Source organism: Hippopotamus amphibius, chromosome 2 (assembly GCF_030028045.1).
Source record: "Hippopotamus amphibius kiboko isolate mHipAmp2 chromosome 2, mHipAmp2.hap2, whole genome shotgun sequence".
Classification (NCBI taxonomy): domain Eukaryota; kingdom Metazoa; phylum Chordata; class Mammalia; order Artiodactyla; family Hippopotamidae; genus Hippopotamus; species Hippopotamus amphibius.
This window is the reverse complement of record NC_080187.1, coordinates 144,343,257-144,362,217: the sequence shown is the minus strand read 5'-3', so window position 1 is coordinate 144,362,217 and position 18,961 is coordinate 144,343,257. Positions and strand designations below refer to the sequence as shown.

The window sequence follows — 18,961 nt, the reverse complement described above, 5'->3', positions numbered from 1 at the left end:
ATAAAGAATATATGAATACCCCACAGCTTTGCTGTTTAGAGGCATGTAAAATTTTGCATATCTTTGAGAAGAAACATAAGTTATTATTGTTTTAATTTCTTTAACTATCAGTGAGCTTAAATATCTGTTTATAATTTACGAACTTTTCTTTCCTGAGCAATGATTAAACTTTTAAAAAATTGTGATTTTCACCGTTCAGAGGTTTTTCACTTTTATTAGTTAGCTCTGTTAACTTTTTCCTTTACACTTCTGGATTTCATGTCATGCTCAGAATTTTATAAGAAAAAGGCAAGTTGTAGAAAGGTGTGAATAGAATTAACTCATCTTCAGTTAAAAAAAAAAAGAAAGCAAGTATATATGTATTCAGGGATATGCACTTAAATGACTACAGAGAAATATCTGGGATGACATATTTTAAGTCAGTGGTTCTCAAATTGAGCGAGTGTCAGAATCGTCTGGAAGGCTTGTTACAATGCAGGATGCTGGGCCCCTCCACAGCGTTTCTGACTCAGCAGGTCTGGGGAGGGGCCCAAGAATCTGTATTTCTAACAAGTTCCCAGGTGCAGCTGGTGCTGCGGGCCCATGGATGGCACTTGGAGAACTGCTGTTCTCATCTAGTAAATCTAGTAAGAGCAGTTACCCATGGGAAATGGGAGTGATTTTTTTTTTTTTTTTTTTTTTTTACTTTATTCGCTTCTGTAAGAAGCAAGAATTTCTTTGTTATTTAAGGGGAAAAAAATAAGATCTTTAAAGACTTGCATATGAAAGCACAAACAAGTACAGCATTTTACACAAATGCAATGCATTATTATCAGGCACTTTGTAGGGGACATACTGAAGATTCATCTCTGCTTGCCACGCAATAGTGTTGTGATTGGTTTAAGGGCCTGATTCATACCATTGGTATTTGATCTAGAAATGTACTGTGCTCAGAAAGCTGCACAAGCAATAATTCAAGAGTAGAGGAAGATTGATAAACCATTAGCCAGACTCATCAAGAAAAAAAGGGAGAAGATGCAAATCAACAGAATTAGAAATGAAAAAGGAGAAGTCACAACGGACACCTCAGAAATACAAAACATCATGAGAGACTACTACAAGCAACTATATGCCAATCAATTGGATAACCTGGAAGAAATGGATACATTCTTAGAAAAATACAATCTTCCAAGACTGAACCAGGAAGAAATAGAAACCATGAACAGACCAATCACAAGTACAGAAATTGAGGCAGTGATTAAAAATCTCCCAACACACAAAAGCCCAGGACCAGATGGATTCACAGGCGAATTCTATCAAACATTTCGAGAAGAGTTAACACCTATCCTTCTCAAACTCTTCCAAAATATTGCAGAAGGCGGAGCACTCCCAAACTCATTCTATGAGGCTACCATCACCCTGATACCAAAACCAGGCAAAGATGTCACAAAAAAAGAAAACTACAGACCAATATCACTGATGAATATAGATGCAAAAATCCTCAACAAAATACTAGCTAACAGACTGCAACAGCACATTAAAAAAATCATACACCACGATCAAGTGGGGTTTATCCCTGGGATGCAAGGATTCTTCAATATACGCAAATCAATCAACGTGATACATCATATCAACAAATTGAAGGATAAAAACCATATGATCATTCCAATAGATGCAGAAAAAGCTTTTGACAAAGTTCAACATCCATTTATGATAAAAGCTCTCCAGAAAATGGGCATAGAAGGAAATTACCTCAACATCATAAAAGCCATATATGACAAACCAAAAGCCAACATTGTTCTCAATGGAGAAAAACTGGAAGAATTCCCTCTAAGAACAGGAACAAGACAAGGGTGTCCACTCTCACCACTATTATTCAACATAGTTTTGGAAGTGTTAGCCACAGCAATCAGAGAAGAAAAAGAAATTAAAGGAATCCAAATTGGAAAAGAAGAAGTAAAATTATCACTCTTTGCAGATGACATGATACTATATATAGAAAACCCTAAAGACTCTACCAGAAAACTGCTAGCACTCATTGATGAGTTTAGTAAAGTAGCAGGATACAAAATTAATGCACAGAAATCTCTTGCATTCCTATACATGAACAACGGAAGAGCAGAAAGAGAAATTAAGGAAACTCTCCCATTCACCATTGCAACCAAAAGAATAAAATACCTAGGAATAAACCTGCCTAAGGAGGCAAAAGATCTGTATGCAGAAAACTTTAAGACATTGATGAAAGAAATCAAAGATGACATAAACAGATGGAGGGATATACCATGTTCCTGGATTGGAAGAATCAACATCGTGAAAATGACTGTACTACCCAAAGCAATTTACAGATTTAATGCAATCCCGATCAGATTACCAATGGCATTTTTCACAGAACTAGAGCAAGAAATCTTACGATTTGTATGGAAACGCAAAAGACCCCGAATAGCCAAAGCAATCTTGAGAAGGAAAAATGGAGTTGGTGGAATCAGGCTTCCTGACTTCAAACTATACTACAAGGCCATAGTGATCAAGACAGTATGGTACTGGCACAAAAATAGAAAGGAAGATCAATGGAACAGAATAGAGAACTCAGAAGTAAGCCCAAACACATATGGGCACCTTATCTTTGACAAAGGAGGCACGAGTATACAATGGAAAAAAGACAGCCTCTTCAATAAGTGGTGCTGGGAAAATTGGACAGCAACATGTAAAAGAATGAAATTAGAACACTTCCTAACACCATACACAAAAATAAACTCCAAATGGATTAAAGACCTACATGTAAGGCCAGACACTATCAAACTCCTAGAGGAAAACATAGGCAGAACACTCTTTGACATACATCAAAGCAACATCCTTTTTGACCCACCTCCTAGAATCATGGAAATAAAATCAAGAATAAACGAATGGGACCTCATGAAACTTAAAAGCTTTTGCACAGCAAAAGAAACCATAAACAAGACTAAAAGGCAACCCTCAGAATGGGAAAAAATAATTGCCTATGAAACAACGGACAAAGGATTAACCTCCAAAATATACAAGCAGCTCATGCAGCTTCATACCAAAAAAGCAAATAACCCAATCCACAAATGGGCAGAAGACCTAAATAGACATTTCTCCAAAGAAGACATACAGATGGCCAACAAACACATGAAAAGATGCTCAACATCACTCATCATCAGAGAAATGCAAGTCAAAGCCACAATGAGGTATCACCTCACACCAATCAGAATGGCCATCATCACAAAGTCTGGAAACAACAAATGTTGGAGAGGGTGTGGAGAAAAGGGAACTCTCCTGCACTGTTGGTGGGACTGTAAGTTGGTACAGCCACTATGGAAAACAATTTGGAGGTTCCTTAAAAAACTACAAATAGAACTACCATATGATCCAGTCATCCCACTCCTGGGCATATACCCAAAGAAAACCATAATCCCAAAAGAAACTTGTACCATCATGTTTATTGCAGCACTCTTTACAATAGCCAGGACATGGAAGCAACCGAAATGCCCATCAACAAATGAATGGATACAGAAGATGTGGCATATATATACAATGGAATATTACTCAGCTATAAAAAGGGATGAGATGGAGCTATATGTAATGAGGTGGATAGAACTACAATCTGTCATACAGAGTGAAGTAAGTCAGAAAGAGAAAGACAAATATTGTATGCTAACTCACATATACGGAATATAAAAATGGTACTGATGAACTCAGTGACAAGAACAGGGAAGCAGATACAGAGAATGGACTGGAGAACTCGAGGTATGGGAGGGGGCGGGGGGTGAAGGGGAAACTGAGAAGAAGCGGGAGAGTAGTACAGACATATATATACTACCACCTGTAAAATAGTCAGTGGGAAGTTGTTGTATAACAAAGGGAGTCCAACTCGAGGATGGAAGATGCCTTAGAGGACTGGGGCAGGGAGGGTGGGGGGGAATCGAGGGGGGGGCGTCAAGGAAGGGAGGGAATATGGGGATATGTGTAAAAAAAAAATTGATTGAACCTGGTGTACCCCCAAAAAAAAAATAAAATAAAATAATAAAAAAAAAAAAAAAAAAAAAAAAAAAAAGAGTAGAGGAAGGACTTGCGCCCAGAGAGGGTATAGAAGAGAAGAGGAGGGAAGCAGGGATGCAGGAAGAGTAGGACAAATCTCCAGGGATGGCCTAGGTGGGTGACTTTGTGTTTGAGTTTTGGAGTCAGACAGATCTGGGCTCAAATCCTGGCTTTGGTCATCTCTGAATGACCTCATCTGTAAAATGGGGATATTAAAGCACCTGCCACTTTGCCTGGTACATAGTAGGTGCTCAGTAAGCAGAACACCGGAAACGTCTGCTCCCACTGGCCATGTGATAAGCCCAAATGGTCCAGCTCACCTGGCCCACCTTACTCAGGTGAAACCTCTCCTCCCACCATCACAGCAGCCCTGGTTCGGAACATAGCCCATGAGAGAAGACCCCAGGTCACTCTGGCCAGGAGCTATGTGGGGCTCCCAAAAAGGTGAGTTTCAGGTTCTTGGTTTTCAGCAAGCAGAAGGACAGCTCTACATACCCCAAAGGAGATGTAGGCGCCCAGCAGGCTGCCGGCAATGGTGGCGTAGCCTCCGGTCATGACAACGTGGATTTCAGAGAGTGTCATGTCTGCCAAGTAGGGCCGGATCAGTAGAGGAGCTTCGGTCTGCAAATGGGAAAGATGTCAGACAAGCAGAGCTGGTCAGGCCAGCATGGGCGTTTGGGGTGTCCCCCCTCCCCCTGGGAGTGAGCAGGTCACAGTGAGGGCTGGGGACCCCAGGGGAAGAGACAGCAGGCTGGGGTGAGGACCAGAGTCTGTACTTGGCTGAACTTCTCTGAACCCCAGCAGCAACCTGGCTCTGTGGAAGGACCCCCAGCCCCTCCTTGGGCCTGACAATGCCCCCTGTGTCAAGTGCCTCCCTCGTCCAGGCACCTTGCTAAGCACCTCACATTCATCACTTACAACCTTCCGGGAAAGAAGTGGTCCTCCCCATGCTCCAGGAGAACATAAGATTGGAGAGGTTCAAAGAATTACCTCTGTTCGTGCAAAGGACCAGAAACAGAAGTAACTCCAAGCCTGAACCTTTAATGAAGCCATGAGGGTTGCCAGAAAGAAAGGAGCTGGGGCATTCGATGGTGTATTTACTTCAGGGCATATGGGGAACCTTGGAGCCATTCATTTATTCATTCGATAAATAATTACGCACATACTATGTTCCAGACTGTGCTATGGAATAGGGACAGAGATGGGGGATGTGGAGGGCAGGTGGGCAAAGCAGGATAAGCAGTGGACTTCAGTAGGGAGTGGCATGATCTGAGTTGGGTTTTTAAAGGGCCACTCCAGCCCTTGTATGAAGGATGGATAGTAGGGGCAGCAATGGTGGCAGGGAGAACAGAGAGGAGGTGATTGCGGTATCCAGGTGACAGACAAGGGTGGCTCATAGCAAAGGAGACATAGGGCAGCAGGGCAGGTCTGGGATGTGATGTGGGGTAGAGCTGGCAGGACTTGCTGATGGACTGGATGCAGCTGGGAGCAAGGGAAGCAGAGGGAGGGAGGATGACACCTCGATTTTTGTCTGAACCACCTAGTCGAAGACGTTGCCATTTACTGAGAAGGGAAAGTCTTGGAGACGTGCAGGTGTGTTGAGGGAGGGAAGCAAACTGCTTGTTTGCACTTAGCCCAGTAAATTATTTAAGGATATCCAAGTGGAGGGTCAGGGGGCTGTTGGATATATATCAGACTGGAGTTTAGGGGAGAGGAAGTATTTAAGCCATGGGGCTGGGGCAATGCGCTAGAGATAGATGTGGCCAAGGGAGAGAAGAGGGCCCAAGCCTGCCAACACAGAGCTTGAAACGATGCTGCTAATCCTTGAGGGCTCCCCATTCCCCTCAAAGTTAACTCATCTTCGTAGCTTTTCATATCACCCAGTGTCACATTCAACTAAGATCGGTATTTTCTCAGCAGAAACCATTGATTACATTTGCAGCATTTTATATAAAATAAACGCTGATACTGAAATATCTTTTTCTCTTTTGCCTCGTTTTGAACAACTAAGGGATCTGGGACAATTTATCTGAGAGCACATCTGTCTTAATTGGCTTCAAAAGTAAAAAAAACTTTTGAAATCAACAAACTTGCATCATAGCAAAAAGGATGCAAATATCCACCAAAGTTTCCCAAACTGCCCAATGAAATATGGCATACTTTGGCAAGTATGTCTTTTTGGTGACTTACATGTTGGGCAAATGGGCCAGGATTCAGGAACGGTCACCAGAGTCTTACCCCTAGGAGGGTCAGGTCTTCTGAAAGGGACTCAGGACTGATAGTCCCTTCAGAGTCACACTTATATTGGAAAATACGTTTTCAGAAAGAGAGAGGGAAGAAAATACAAACCGATGTTGTGGAAGGAACCCTGGCCAGGAAGAAGAAGACGTGGATTCTAAGTCTTGGCTTATGTTGCGGGGCCTTGGCAAGGCGTTCCCACCCCCCGAGCCTCAGTGTCCGCACGTATAAAAGGAGAACACTGGATTCCATCTGTAGGACTTGTGAGTCTCTAAGCTGGTGAAGACAGTCTCAGCCTAGGGTGGTAGGAGGTGCCAGGCAGATACCATCCTCCCTGGCATGACCCAGGCAAGGAGTGCATCCCCAAATGGAGCATCCCTAGGGCAGCAGCCTTTGGTGACCCTGAGAGAAGGTTTCATTGGCTCTTCTGCTGACTGAATCAGAGCTCTGGCGACCTGCCCTTCTTGAGGGCAGGAGGCTGCAATACTGACCTGGCTCACAAAGATGTTTCCAGCCACACTCAGGGTCTCCGTGGCCGTGGTGCCCATGGTAGCCTGCATCAGCCAGGAGATCTGGAAGGAAGCAGGGTGCTTTTTGTGGATTGGCGCCGGTAAGCCCCAGGGGCAGAGAGAGTCAGGGGTGGAAGTACATTAAAAGCCTTCCTTCCAACTCCGAACCCAGGTAGGACCCCCCCCTCACCTACATTTCCCCAAAGGTCCATTCATCTTCTCCTCCCACACTTCCATTGAAGGGGGCTTACCATCTATGAAAAAAGGATTCCCTGGCCAAATATATTTGAGAATTGCTGTACACACACACCTTGGAGATGACAAATACTTATTAGCTTATAAAGGCTCTGAGAAATCCTGCATGAAACTTGTTTAGATTTATTTAGCACAGTGTCTAACTTAGCTTCACAAAATTATCTGACCAAGGGACTTCCCTGGTGGTCCAGTTAAGACTCCATGCTTCTACTGCAGGGGGCGCAGTTTTGACCCCTGTTTGGGGAGCTAAGGTCCCACATGCCATGTGGTGTGGCCAAAAAATTTAAAAAAAAGAAAAATCATTTGACCATGGGATACTTTTACCCAGCAGCATTTATTAACCTGCTGTGAAATTAGAGTTTTGTGAAAAGGCTTTCGGAAACACTGTATTAGAAAGTTCTTTCTTTCAATCAACATGAAATCTGCTTCCTGGGAATTTCTCTCCACTGCAGGTACCTCTCAGGCTGCCTTTTCCCTAATCTTCTATACGTGTTTAGAATCCTACCCCTAACCTTCTTCACTCTGGCCTCTTTTCTGGCCCCTCATCCCTACCTCCTTCAGCCATTCTTTGGAAGGTATATCTCAGGCCCTTTCACTCTCCTGCTGATGGTTCAGTTTGGCATAGACCCTCAGTCGAACACATTCTCCAGATTTGGGGATAATCGCCTCCCTCATGCTATGTACCGTGTACTCTTAACATGACCACAGGCTGCATTTCTGGCAGCCGCCTGATGGTACTGGTTTATTCTGAGCTCAGTCAGCTAAAAACCTCAGAATCTCTTGCCAGGTCCAATGCTGTCCAGTGCTGTCTCCTGCATCCTGGTTTTGCACAGCAGATTTTATGAACATAAGCACAGGATTTGACATTTATATCAGCTAGGTCTGGGCAACGTGGCCCACTGCTCTCAAGATCTTTTTGGTTTAAATTATTTTTTCCCCTAATACTTCTCCTCAATGCAGCCTCAATTCTATAAACTCCTCACCCCCAAAGACCTCATTGGATTTTGGTGCCATTTCTCAGTAGCATGACAAGAAACTCTGTGAAAGGATGTTTGGTTGGTAGTAGACGCTGAGAGGGCACTGAGCAGCAGGGGATGCTGGAAGGTCCAGGCTCTCAGAGCAGGGGATTTGGGGAGGGTGTGGGCTTGAGAGCAAGGAATTCTGGGAGACTGTAGGCCCTGTGAGCCCGTGACTTTGGGACAGCCTGGGCTCGGACCTTGGGAACTCACCTTCAGGATCACCCACTGCATGAGGCCCACGTAGTAGAGAACTGACATGGCACAGCTAAAGAAAACAATGATGGGCAAAACCTGCCAGGGAAAAGCACAGACCGCAGGTTAGAGGCAGACAGGGGGCAGGGTACCACACAGGGCCTCAGAGAACCCAGACAGCCTGCCTCATCCGAGGCCTTGCTGCACAGAGGCCTGACAGGGTCAGAGAAGGAGCTCTGAATTCAGTGCATCACACATGGGACCTCTCTGGAGGCAGCTGTCCTCTCTGTTCACCTGTAAACATTAACTATCCACCTGGCCAGCCACTGGGGAGTGGTAGAGAGGCAGGACTTGAGTCCACCACTTTCATCACCTGCTTCTTTGTCTATAAAATGGGGAGGAAGTGACTACCTCTCAGGTTGTCATGAGGGTTTAAGGAGCTGGCTCAGGGCCCAGCACCTTGCATAGGGTCCATCCTCCACCCTGAGCTCAGTCCCTGGCCCATGACACTGGCCTCAACCTCCCTCCTGTGCTTTGGGCCTGCATCAGAGGCCCTCAACTTTCTAGTGTCCTACTTCCACTTGGTGCCGGCAGGCTCTGAACGACACTCATGGTGAACCAGCCACCTGTACTTCCTCCCGTCACCCCGTTTCCTGTTCCTAGACTTATGACTGCTCTTCACTTACTCCAAGGCTCTTCAATTCTTCCTTCAAGTCTTCCTCATCTCCATTCCTTCCTCTCCAGGGCCTCCCCCCCTCCCAGTGCTTCCTCACTGCAGCTGACTTATAATAGCAAGGACTGGCAACAATTTCAAAGTCCCTCAGGGGAGGGCTAGTTTGATAACCTATGGTGTGGCCGTGCAGCGGTTCACACAAAGTCAGGAAACGAGAGTGAGAAGGTTGCTATGAGCAGTCTGGGGATGATTTTCAAAATGGATTGTTAAAGGACAAAAGGGAAGGGGTAGAACAGGGTGTGTTACTTCATGAGTAAAAAAGGTGGGGGTGGTACTGAGTGTGCTCTCACGTGGGCCCGGATATCCTCAGATGGGTATGCAAATGACCAGGAATGTCAGCTGCCCTGGGGAGGGATCTGGGTAACGTGGCGGTCAGGGGTGAGAGGGAGCATTACTTTTTACCATATCCTCTTTGGTACAGTTGGAATGTGCTATCAGTTCCAAACAGCTTCAAAAGAATAAGTTATGCAGAATGAGGAATAATACGGGAGCATTTTTATGCTAGAATGTAAAGTGGGGAAAGTGGAATATTAAAACCATGAACAGAAGGCTGGGAGGCATACACCAAACAGTCAAAGTGGTTGCTTCTATGTGCTGGGACTGTGGGCTTTTTGTCTTCTTGTCTCTCCATGTCTAATTTCTCATCTGCTCCTTTAATTTTCCATAAGAGCTGGACACTTCTCAAGGGAAGGGGGCATGGAGAGCTTTGGAGCAAGGAGAGGAGAGCTGTGGGGGAAGCTCACCAGCTCGGTTTTGGACTTGCTGGGTTTGAGATGCCTGTGGGACAGCCAAGTGGACCGTGGAGTGGGCAGGTGGGTGGAAGAGCCAGCAGCTCAGAGCAGAGGTCTGGGGCATCCCTCGGTTGAGTGCAGGTTGAGGCCACGGGGCAGATGCAATTCATGGAGAAAACCGCCCTGGGTGAGAACAGTGACTGAGGACAGGACCCTGTGGTCAGCGTCCCTGAAAGGTGAGAGAAGAAGGAGGGGTGCATGGGGGAGACGGAGAAGAAACAGAGAGGTTGGCAGACTTCCAGGAGCAGGGTGCAATGGAAACTGAGGGCAGCTTTTCTAGAAGAGATGGTCCATTAGCTGTGCCAGATGCATCAGAGAACTTGGAAAGGTAAGGACTGAGACAGATGCTTGGCACCTAGTTATTCAGGGCTCCCTGCTGACCTAGGTGAAAGCAGTGTCGGAGGGATGGGCGCAGAGGCCGGGTATCAGTGAACCAAGGAGGGAGTGGGACATGAGGAAGCAGGGACAACAGAAGAAGCAGCTCTGTCAAGAAGCTTAGCTGTGCAGGAAGAAAGAGGGGCTGCAGAGAGGGGTGAGGGGCGGAGGAAGAGTTGTTTTCATTTTTCAGAAGGTAGAGTGTTGAGCAATCAAGTTCGAGCTCCAGTGCAAAATGAACTGGGACTACAGAATGGTCCCTGATGAGAACAGAGACTGCCCCATGCAGTCCCCTGGAGAAGAGAAACAAGCCCCCCTGAGGTGATTTCCCTTTCCCTTCCCAGATGAATGCTGCGGGGTTTATCTGGACCTGCTCCACTTGACATCCCTGTCTCCAGCTTCACTGCATGGGAGATGTCACCTGACAGGGAACACAGGCACTGGGTGGAGAAACCCTTTTCATGCCCCGTGACTCCCCCTGGCCGCCTGGTGCTGGACACACTCCCGACACAAGGGGTGGTGACGGCACCCTGCTCTCCCTGGGAGTAAAACGCAGGGAGTGTCACGTACTGTCTAGACTGTCTGTCCAATTTATCACAAGAGGGACTGCTCGGCTGCCTGGCAGGTTTGCACAGATGGCCCAGACCAGGAAGGAGAGTGCCCGCAGCAGAGGAACCCGACGGCAGAATTGGGACTTTCTCCTGGCAGCAACCGAGAGACATTTTCTCTCCGTGAGATGGGAATCTTTGGTGGAAGGGAAGCTGTGACTGGCTAGGGAGGGACGATGTGTGAAGGAGAAGAGAGGTGATTTCTAAGGTGGAACATTTAATACTCAACAAGGTCCCTGAGGCCAATATGATCTCCCAGTCCAGGAAATACCCTTGGGCCCTGTACTATGTGAGACGGAGGAAGACAGGGCAGGCAGCTGGACAGGCAGGCGCTGCCGTGGGAAGGGGGAGGAAAGTGCCATTAGGTCCTACTACTCATGTACTATGCAGTCCTGCTATGAGCCAGGTACCCAATGTGTGGTGACTCAGGGATCCTCATGGTCGATGTGAATCCACTTCAAAGTGGGGACACTGAGGCTCTGAGATGTTGGTTACCTTCCTGACCAAGGTACACACCCACAAAGAGAAAGAGTACCTCCTTGGACACTAAGCAGGTTGCCAAGGACCCGCCATGACCCTGAGGAGGTCTGCCCTGGTGCCAGTGCTGGAGCCTCATTTCTTTGCCTTAAGGAGAGGCATCTCCTTCCAGGGAGAGCCTCAGCTTAGAGTATAGCAGCCTCAAGTAAGTCCTGACTATCACTTTGTGGAAACTCAGAAGAGGCTGGTCCTGCTAGTACCAGGGCTCACCCTTACTCAAGGGAGAAGGAAAGTATCGTGCCTCTAAGCTATGGTCCCTGGTTCAGCAGCATCACCTGAGAATTTGTCAGAAATGCAGATTTTGAGCCCCACCCCGGAGTTTCAGATTCCGTAGATCTGGGGTGGACCTGAGAGTTTGGCCCTTCCAGATGCTGCTGGTGGTGCTAGTCTGGACACCACACTCTAAGAACCACTGCTCTAGAGTCTAGACCAGACCCTCTAAGCTGATGCCATCTCCTTCCCAGGAAACAGGCTCTGAAGGCAGGACCAAACCCACTAAGGACCTGGCCCTGCTGCTTCCTCTCCCTGGAGAGAGTTGAGCCAGGGCTTCTGATGACTTCCTGAGGTTGTCCCAGCAATCCCTGCACCCCCAGAGCCAAGGCCTAAGCCCTACAGACAGAGCCCTGAACCAGCCCCAGGCCATGGTGAACCACAAAAACCCAAAGCTGGAAAATTCCTCAGCGGAGACTGCTGCAATGCCCACCCCACCACCAACATTACAGAAGGGCAGAAGGGACTTACTCCAAGGCCAGATAAGCTGGGCATGCCTCCTGATTTCCTGCTCATGCCATTCCCTTCACCCAGAATGACCTCACCACTCTGCCCAATGCCTGTCTCTGCCTGTCAAAGTCGCCTCGAGAGGCCCCTGCAGATGCCACATTCTTGCAAGATCTCTCCAGTCCCATTGATCCATCTCCCTCCTTTCAGCACCCACCCCGTCTCCACTTCCTTTTCATGCCCTCCTCTGGAAATCCTGCTCACTAGGGTTACCAGTGACCTCTTAATGACTAAATCCAATGGCACCTTTCAGTCCTTATCTTACTTGATTTTTTTTTTTTTGGTCAAATTTGGCACTGATGACTGTTGGGGCCTGCAGAGGGCTGCATCAGGCAGATACCCCGAAACCCTTGGGAGATGAAAACACTTTCTTTCTCCCTAGGGGTTCCTCAGGGAGAACATTTCAGCAGCACTGCTGCGCTTAGTGAGTGGTGCATGTTCCAGAGGCTGGAGCATTAGTGAAGGAAGGAGTGAGCCTGTGGTCCTGGGCCGGCCAGACCCAGGAGGGGTGCAGGAGCCTGGGGGGAGGCAATTGTGTGGGTGGAAAGTTACTAGAAGGGAGGTGGGGCCAAGGTGGAATGACTAATCAAGATGATACAGCCAGGAGGTGGCTGCCACGTCGACTGTGCCAGGGGAGACGGAGGGCTGAAGGAGTCCCAGGCAGACAGGGCTTCCTGGAGAAGCGATGAGCTGAACCGTGGCCCACCAGGAAGCGTCTTGGATTCTGAAAATCTGAGTGAGCTCAGAGATATCCCCAGGCTGACATGAGCCACAGGCTTTGGACTAGAGCCACATGATTCATGGAAAAGATGGAAAGAAAGCTCTTGAGTCTTCCATTCGACTCAGTACTAACAAAGCTGCCTCCAGGTTGAGGACAAGCCCCAAGCTGGGCAAGTGTGTGTGTGTGTGTGAGTGTGTGTGTGTGTGTGTGTGTGAGAGAGAGAGAAAGAGAGAGAGAGAGATGTAGGGGGGCAGGGTGTGAATGAAATTTTGTGATTAGTAAATCTTGTTGAGAAAGGGAGTTCTGTGGCCATGGAGCATTTGTCTTAAGTCCTCCCTCATTCCAGCCTGCCTTTGCTAAGGAGGCCACTGGCTAATACACTGGCCAGGAGTTTGTGCAGAGGACAGGGCCTCCCAAGGGCCAGGGAACAGTTAGTGTTTGACTGGGAAACGCTGAGCCTAGTTAATAATAAACCCACCTCTCTTATTTTTTCTCTCTTGACTGAACATCCAATCTCAAAGTCTTTAGCAATCATTAATAGGTTTTAAATTTATTGTTGTTATTAGGGATGCTTTTTGTATTTGGAAGGGAGAGCTGATGTCATGGACTTCTGCTTGGAATATGAGAAAGAAAACATCACTTAATTGGAAGTCTGACAACCCGGTTCCAGCCCTGCCTCTGCTTTAACTCACTGCGCAGTTGTGCCCAGGTCACCACTCCTCTCTGGGCTGTGGTTTGACCATCTGTAATATAAAGGGGAGGCCCAAAGATAAATGAGCTCCCTCCTAGCCCGATGTTCTATGAATCCATGGTTCTAAAGGGTGATTCAGGGAGAGATGCAAGTAGAAGATGTGTGCATATTCTTCTAGAGAGGGAGGAAAGACACACAATTGACAGTGGTGAGGAGAAGGACACATCAGCAAGCCAGGGGATACTTTCAGGGCTGGACTGGGAGAGAAGTCGGGTTGGGGTTCGAATAGAAAGCAGCTGCCCCTTCCCTCACTTCTTTTGGTAACGAAGTTTGACTTTTCTTTGGGAAACCACCCCTCCTCCACTCTCAGCCCAGAGGCTCCAGGTTTGGCCCATCAGAGTGAGGTATCTCCCCTGGCTACAGTTCAAGGATGGCACGTATCCCAAGGCAGGCTAAAAGGAGCCCACTCTTGGATTTCCTGCTGGAGCTAGTGGAAAACAGGCATTCTCTCTCTCTCTCTGCTAAGGTTGCTAAATTGGTTGGATGTAAGCCTGGTACCTCTTTGCAACAACCTCAAGAGAACTTATCCAAGATTAAGACTAAAGCAAAGACTAAGAACAAAGAACCAGGATATAAGCAAGCGAAATCCCAGGTGATGCTGAGTACCTGGATCCAGCAGAACATGAAGCCTCTGGATTTCTCAGTTATCAGAATTAATCATTTTTTTTTGGTTTGTTTGGGTTTTTTTTTGTTTGTTTGTTTAATCTTTTGGCTTAAGTTAATTTGGGTTGTGTTTCTGTCATTTACAACTGACAAACTCAGGAGCTAGGCTCCCCAATCAGGAAATACAGCCTAGACTCCCAAATGTGGCCCGACATGTTAGCTGCGAGGGACTCTAGATCAAAGGGTCTGTGCCCTTGCTGTTTCTCCTAGACAGGTATTCTATCTGCCACCTACACTCTGCTCCTATCCTAGACCACAGTTGCTCACTTGGAATACAAGGGCCCCCTGAAAAAGGAACTAATCCAGGTCCTACAGGGAGATGTCCACCTTGTTTTCTATGATGGGGGATTAATAGTACCTGCCTATCCTAGGCAATAAATCCTTCAAATGATGAGTTTTGGAGGGTGGCTTCCACTCAGAGCACCTGACTCCCTGGCATTGGGTGGGCACATGAGACTCCGGTCACTCCAACTTCAATATCCCATGCCCTGGCCTTAGTGATTGGGCCAAGAATGGTCCTATGACCCAAAGCAGACCAACCTGAAGCCCACCTGGGATTTTTTAACTTGAGCAGGCAGAGAAGAATTTCCCCTATGCTGGGTGACATGCTATAAGCATGAGTATCTGGTGTTGCAGGGGGCCAGGAGAAAATCCGGTATGAAAGAATGAAGCTGATACCCTGGGATGAGCAGAGATTTGAGGCTGAGGGCCACGAGCCTGGCAGCTCCGCGGCCCTGGTTCCAGCTGGCATCAGCTCTACCTTGCCTTCCAGTTTGTGAGTCAAGAAACAGTCCTCCCTCTCTGTTCCCTTTAAAGCAAGTTTCAAATGGGTTTCTGTCACTTGCAACCACATAGACCTAAGGAATATTGTTTTCTTCTAAACCAAATGAGAAACAAAGATCCAAGGTCTGGGGCCCCTTCATCACCACTGTCTACCAAGGAAAGGGCTCTGACATCAAGGCACAGAAGCAAGAGCATCAGACCTATTCCAGTCTTGATTCCAATACTCTCTAACTTTATGAACTTGCACAAGCAACCACCACTCTGAGCCTAAGGACTCTTATCTGTAAAAAGGTGATAATGATAGTGTTTTCCCCATAGGGCTGTTGTGAAGGTGAAGTGAGTGCCTGGCACATAGTCCTTGCTCCATCAATAGTGCTGTTATTACGACTTCCTTCTCCCTAAGATTTTCTTCCCTGTTCTACCAGAATCTCAGGTCAGAGGGGGACAAAATTGTTTCTAGGAGCCCTGGATCCTGCAAAGCCTGTGTATAGCTTTTGGCTCTAGAGGGTTGGGAAGCTCTGGCCACTGCTGAGGAGGTTTGGAGAAAGAAGGACTCAGCCCTGGCCTTGGGCCAAAGGACCACACAGTGATGCGAATGGTGGGCTGGCTGGCTGTGTGGAAGCCCAACCCACAGCCAGGGGCTCGCAGAGCCAGACGTTCCCAGCAGGCGGAGGCACTTCCCACGTGCACAGAAGAACCATCATTTATTCATCTCATTCGTTCAGCAAAAAGCAGCGCACCAGGCACTGGGCAGGGCTTTGCAGGGCTTGGGGTCCGTTAACTGACACCAGGATGAGTAAGACCCAGGCTTTGTCCTCACATAGCTGAACATAAACACAGCTGCAACGTGTGGAGCTAAGTGATAAGCTTCATACAGCTGGTCTCTCAGCTGCCCCACCCCCCATTCCATTCCCCATGGTGACCTCTCCTCTGGACTGTGGCAGACTGGTGGTCCCTGCATCATCACTTGGGTGTGAGGCAGCCTCCTCCCTGGTCCCCTATTCCAAGCATCCTGGCTACAACACTTCCTACTTACTATTGAAGTCATAGCCGTCCCAAAGCTCCAGTCAAGTCCCTCCCTGCTCAGAAATCTTCAGTAGCTCCTCATTTCCTGGGGGCAAAATCCAGGTGCCTCAGCCTGGCATTTAAGATTCTTCAAGATACAGCCTTACCACACTTGCAGTTTATCCCCTAATCCATCCTCTCCTTCAAATAGCTTATATGCCCGTTGAACTGAACTACGCCCTGTACCTTAGACCAATACTTTGTCACCTCCACGCCTTTGCCCAGGCATTTCTTCTTCCTGCATATCCCTGTGTCCATTTTTTCCTGTCCTGAGGCTCCAATTCAAATGCCACCTCCTACGGAGGCATCTTCACTGTCCTTATTTTAACATATCTCTCCCTAAATGAACTCCCCAGGCACTTTCCTTTGTGCCAGTTACACTTGAACCTGGCTGCCTGGGGAGGTCGATTGCAGAGTGTTGTGTGTTTGCCTTATAAAGTGTGAGAAACCACCAGCTGCTATTTCTCTGTCTGGTGGACATAAGAAGTCACCCTGGAGCAGGACTTTACTGCTCTTCCCTGAAACCTTGGGTGGTCCCTACTTGCAAATGCACATGTAAAGCGAGCAGCCCCTCCCCACCTCTGCCCTACAAGAATGGTGTTAGGGGACCTTTGGAGGCACTGACAGAGGCCTACACAGAAGTGATCCTCTCCCTACACAGACGTGATCTCAGAAAAACACGATGGACAAATTTGTCCTGAGAGGACAGGAACCTGGTCCCTCCCCCTTTCCTCCTAGGGCTGACTTTATAGAACCCCTTGGATAGAGTGGACGTTTCCCAGAGAGTTGCTGGCACAAACAGACACCGAAGCTCCCAGAGGACCTCACCATGAGTCAGGGTGGAGGGTGGGCTGGAGGGTTGGGAGTGGGTGTCATGAACTGGCTTGACACCAGCCCAGAAGTCCATGCCAAGCCCATGGCTTGGGCTGGAAGCCTCGGGGGCCCGACACTCCCAGCAGGGTGGGAAGGCTCTGGGAACAATGGCTGAGTAACGGTGAAAGGCAGAAATCTCTGGAACTGACACATGGGATCCTACGTGGCAGCCCCATGGTGGTAGTGGTCCGGGACATGCTGGAGTGGGCGGCACCAATTCCCATCTGTGCTGCTATGGCAACAGGGCAGAAACTGGGGCCAGTAATGGGTAAGCGGGGCCCAGGTCTCCCTCTCTCTCCACCTGGCATTTGGAAGTAGAACTTAAGCCTGGAGCAGCCTTGGGGTCCTGAGACAATTTGCCTGTGAGGCAGGCAGAGGAGCTACACTTGAGATCTTACTAAAGCAGGCACTTGGGTGCTTGGGCAGTCGGTTGGAGAAAGAAGAAATATAACCACGGTTCCACCCTGAAACAGTGATGCAGTCACACCATCGCATACTCAGCACAGGCCGCCCTGTTTTAAATCAGGGTTGGAGCTCTACAATTGTACAATAAAGTCTTTGAGTATTTATCTCAATTTCCCCTATAATATTTTACAGAAGGCACACGATACATTTTTGCTGGAAGGTGGGAAGGAAAGAGGGAAGGAGGGAGGGAGGGAGGGAGGAAGGGAAAGAGGGACCGTAGGTCTAGGAGAGTCCAGAGGAGGGACTTAGAGCTTGCAGCTGGACTAATAAGGGCAGCCTTCCTGGAAGACGTGGCTTGTGAGGGGCCTTGGAGGAGAAGCACCCTGAGAGGATCATTGGAGCATAAGGATTCCCGGAAACTGTCCTTTACAGTTCTAGGTCCCTGCAGCACGTCAGGGGCTAACGACACAGCAGGGGCCATCCCCATGTCCCCACCCTCTCTTCTCGTCCTCAGCCTCCCAGCAATTCTATGATGTGAGGATTCATTTATTTTGGAAAAGAATACAGATATATCTTACTTTTGCAAGTAAGTACATTTTATAAAAGGTACTGAAAACATACCCCCAGGTGAGCACATTGTCGGGCCACCTCTCAGGACCCCGAGGCTTAAGCCTCATTAGCTTTCAGTAGCCGGGCTCTGCCTGCAGGAGCCCTCCCCCTCTGCCTGGGCTGGGCTTGGACTCCCGACTAGCTGGAGGTGATGGGCAGAGGCTGCTAAAGTCTTTATGGGCCAAGAGTCAAGCTGACCTGAAAGGCAAAGACTTCCTTGATCAGAGCCTCCCCAAACACGAAGCTGGAGCCTGCTTCAGTGTAGCTCAGGAAGATCTGAAAAGGAGAAAACAAACAAAACAAAACCCGGAGTGAGGCCAAAAAGGGAGGAAGGAGGAAAGAGCAGCCAGGGAGCCAGGCTGGGGTGAACTGGAGGAGCCTCGCCTGTCCTGCGGGCCTTCCCCAAAGCCCAGGGCGAGAGAGGGACACAGAGGCTGCAGTTCCCCTGGGCTGTGGGCCTCACAGGGGCTGGGGCACCAGGTGTGTCTTTAAAGCCACACTCATGGGCGCTTGTTCCTTACAAGCACATCCTCCAGAGGAGACACATTTTCAATAAATTGTAAAGAAATACTCTGAGATGAGAGTTGTTAGGACAACAACAATAAAGAAGAGACAAAGGAGGAAGCAAACAGTGAGCTGCATGGAGAAGGCTGTCAAAGGTGGTGCCCCCTGTGTCTGCCCACGTCCCTCCCCACTGATGGCACAGCCCCAACCTGTCGCCCTCCCCGGGATCCTGGCCTTGGTGTTGCAATCCGGCTATACTTCTACAAGACACCTATATTTAGGACCAGAACATGCATTGAGACTACAGGGCCAAGTCACTTCAGTTGTCTAGGCCTTGATGCTCTTATCCATAAAATGAGGGGTGTGGAGCAGCAACTGTCTTTTCCTGCACGACACCCATGCATATACCCTTGGCGTGGCCAGCAGGCATGCAGAGCCTGCACACGTGGGATCTCCCCGCCCCACCCCTCCTTCTCCCTGTAGAGAGCACATGGAAATTCAAGGTGGCAAGAGAGGGG

The 18,961-nt window shown here is 48.2% G+C and overlaps 1 protein-coding gene across 1 annotated transcript in view; it reads right to left on the bottom strand.

The window, feature by feature from the left end:
* Window positions 1-18,961, bottom strand: part of SLC28A1 (solute carrier family 28 member 1) — a 51,316-nt gene that overhangs the window by 13,202 nt on the left and 19,153 nt on the right. Inside the window, exons 8-11 of the mRNA XM_057722273.1 lie at window positions 18,138-18,215; window positions 8,267-8,347; window positions 6,765-6,845; window positions 4,531-4,656 (exon numbers count right to left, since the gene is read on the bottom strand). Of these exons, the coding sequence (XP_057578256.1) occupies window positions 4,531-4,656; window positions 6,765-6,845; window positions 8,267-8,347; window positions 18,138-18,215 (366 nt within the window). The remainder of the gene's footprint in view (window positions 1-4,530; window positions 4,657-6,764; window positions 6,846-8,266; window positions 8,348-18,137; window positions 18,216-18,961) is intronic.